The following is a 2,683-nucleotide window of genomic DNA, read 5'->3' as shown; positions in this document are numbered from 1 at the left end:
TCTTTCCTGCCTATGCAGGGGGTCAGACTCGATGATCTATTGAGGTCCCTTCCGACCCTAACATCTATGAATTATGAGATTCTTATATTTTTCAGTTAATTTCAGAGCAAATATATTATGATTATAAGGTAATCTGTATTCACTTCACTTCTATTAGACCAGACAATTTAGAGACAGTCAGGAATTTGCCAAGAAGACAGTTTTTTCAGTGGAAAACAGATTTGATGAAACTCCTACTTTTCTCAGAAACATTTTCTGCTTTCAATAAGCAAATTTATGGTCAAAACCAGAGACAGCCCCTCACCCATCCCAGCTTAACCAAGAATTAAAACCCTTCCTTGAAATGGAGTTCAAGTTCCTGCTTTGCCAAATTCAGACCAGGGACCAATCTCCTACAGCAGCCCAGCCACCTACTGCTATCTTAAGTCTCTCTTTTTGAGTCGTGAGTGCATTGGAGGAGGTGGGTTAGTTCTCTTTTTCTTTCAGTTTGAAAGGTCTTGGTTTCTTCTTGATGACAAACCAAAAAAAAACAAACAAACCCCCAACTCATCACACACTAATCAGAAAGGAGCTCTATGAAGAAAGGGGCCAAGATCAAAGCCACTGCCTCATAATTACTTTTACAAAACTATTTCCCGCAGCAACGTGGGCAGAAAAGGAGCAAGAAACTTAAACAGGGCAAGAGAGCAGAAGAGTAAAAGGAGTAAATTCCCTCCACTGAACTTCCCTTCTGCTGTAAGGTCTAGTGGCTTGTAAGTTCTTAGCAATTTTTTCTAAGCCTCTCAAGCCAATCCTTCAGAATCCATTTTAGGATGACAATTCCTGCCCTCTCCAACCTGGCTCCAGCATGAGAAATTATGCATCAGCATAAAATTGGAATTTTATTTAGCTATTAAACAACTGCTCTTAAATAAATTTAAGCTATTGAACACTTCACTAATCATACCCTTTGAGTTTCCCAGTCCGTGTACTTTAAAACCAAGTTTACTTTAGCACAAGCAGCTGCACGTGGTATTTTTACTAATAAAATTTATCTTAGTTGAGGCCTACTGTTTACCCCTACTTTTCTCTGAAAGTCTTGCATTAATATTTTGACAATTATGCTCCCTCTGATCCTGCAGTTTCTTTAAATATTTAAATTATTTCAGTACTACTGTTAAACTGTAAACCTAGAAAGCCAAAATCTATTACAATCTCATCAAGATAATTGTCAAAACCACTAAACAGACCTAACAAAAGTAAGGGTTTTTAGCTAGCTAGTATATACAAAAGCATACTCCTAACCAAATAAATTAACCAACGTGCATTCTGCCACAACAATTAACTTTTTTCTCAGCTCAAGTTTTACAATTGCTGCATGTGGTCCCACTTCCTGTCTTGCCAGGTACCTATTGAGAGCAAGCACAAAAATCTAAACCTATCACAGTCATTTGTATTCCAAAAGTTTCTTTAAGACCAAAGTTACCTCTGAGCCTCATCATCATGATTAAATAGGAAGACAACTGACCCCCCTAATAGTTTGACAAGTCAAACATGCACACAAAACTAGTCCAACTAAGCTTTATTTTTAAATATGGCACCGAAATACCATGCTTGTGAAGTACTTGGAACAAAGAGTACTTTCGGTTTTCAGTATTGAACTATGAAAGTCTTTCCGGTTTGATTCAATGACTGGCTTGACTGGTTCTCTTATCAATAAAAGGCACAAACCTGCATTTTACCAAACAGCTGGGGCTGAGAAGCATTTAAAAAGGATGACTTTTCCCACCACCTTAGAGAGCGGACACTAAGCATTTCAAGGTGAACATGGGAGGCAAGACATTAACCTTTCAAAGTCAGGTGAAACAGTCCCTAACACAACACGGCATCATGGGGAAGTTAACCTAAAAAATGCAACTTGAAACAGGCAGCCTGTCACTTTCAGTTAAACAAGGCACATGTTGGAGGTTGCGTGCGATACATTTTGACAGATTTCAGAATTATGCTGGGGAAAGCAACCCCTTCCCACTAGGCAAAGCAAAGGATAGCTGTGGGCAAATTACACTTTGACTCTTGTGGGGGTTGCAAAAAAATTAAACCAGCTCGTCAATTAACAAGTCCACCTAAGTGAAGGAGCCATCTGATTGGAGCCCCCCCGTTATGATTTTCAAATCTTACAGGCTCTCATCTTATAGGGGGGCTCACCTCACCCCCCTTAAATTTCCCACAGCCAGGGTGTGAATTAACACACTTAGGTTTGTTTTTCTTTTGCTCTCTTGGCTCGAAAGACCTACCAGAGTTGGAAACCCCACAAAACCCCAAACCCCTAGGACTAAGGATGTGTGAAGAACTGGGGGAAAAAAAATAATAACAAACAGGCAGGGGAGAAAAATTAAATACTTGAGGGTGAAGGGGGCAGGTGTTCTCCCTTTCACCTGAGGGCTTACCAGGTTAAACACAGTTTCCACGATGTCCCGGTTGGACACTTCCCCTCCTTCCCGGGTGGGACCCTCCCCCTCCTCCCCCCACCCCCGCCAGCACGGCGAATTTCATACGGATGCCTCGGATGGGCACTGCCGGGTGCAGCGGCTGCAGCGTGCTCCCCGCGCCCGCCCGGCCGCCGCCGCCTCCTCCATCGTCACCTGTTGGCTGAACAACTTGCTTGTCTTCGCTCGCCATGGCGCGGCCGCGCTCCCGCCCGCGG

The 2,683-nt window shown here is 42.6% G+C and overlaps 1 protein-coding gene across 1 annotated transcript in view; it reads right to left on the bottom strand.

Moving 5' to 3' along the window:
• The window catches only part of LRBA (LPS responsive beige-like anchor protein), a 621,066-nt gene extending 618,389 nt beyond the window's left edge, over positions 1–2,677 (bottom strand). The window contains 2 exon segments of the mRNA XM_025198536.1: positions 2,427–2,504; positions 2,506–2,677. Of these exon segments, the coding sequence (XP_025054321.1) occupies positions 2,427–2,504; positions 2,506–2,658 (231 nt within the window). The 5' untranslated portion in view covers positions 2,659–2,677.
• Between the last annotated feature and the right edge of the window lie 6 nt (positions 2,678–2,683).

This window comes from Alligator sinensis, unplaced genomic scaffold, assembly GCF_000455745.1.
Source record: "Alligator sinensis unplaced genomic scaffold, ASM45574v1 scaffold169_1, whole genome shotgun sequence".
Taxonomy (NCBI): Eukaryota; Metazoa; Chordata; order Crocodylia; family Alligatoridae; genus Alligator; species Alligator sinensis.
The sequence above is the reverse complement of the archived record's forward strand: the minus strand, read 5'-3'. Positions and strand labels throughout refer to the sequence as shown.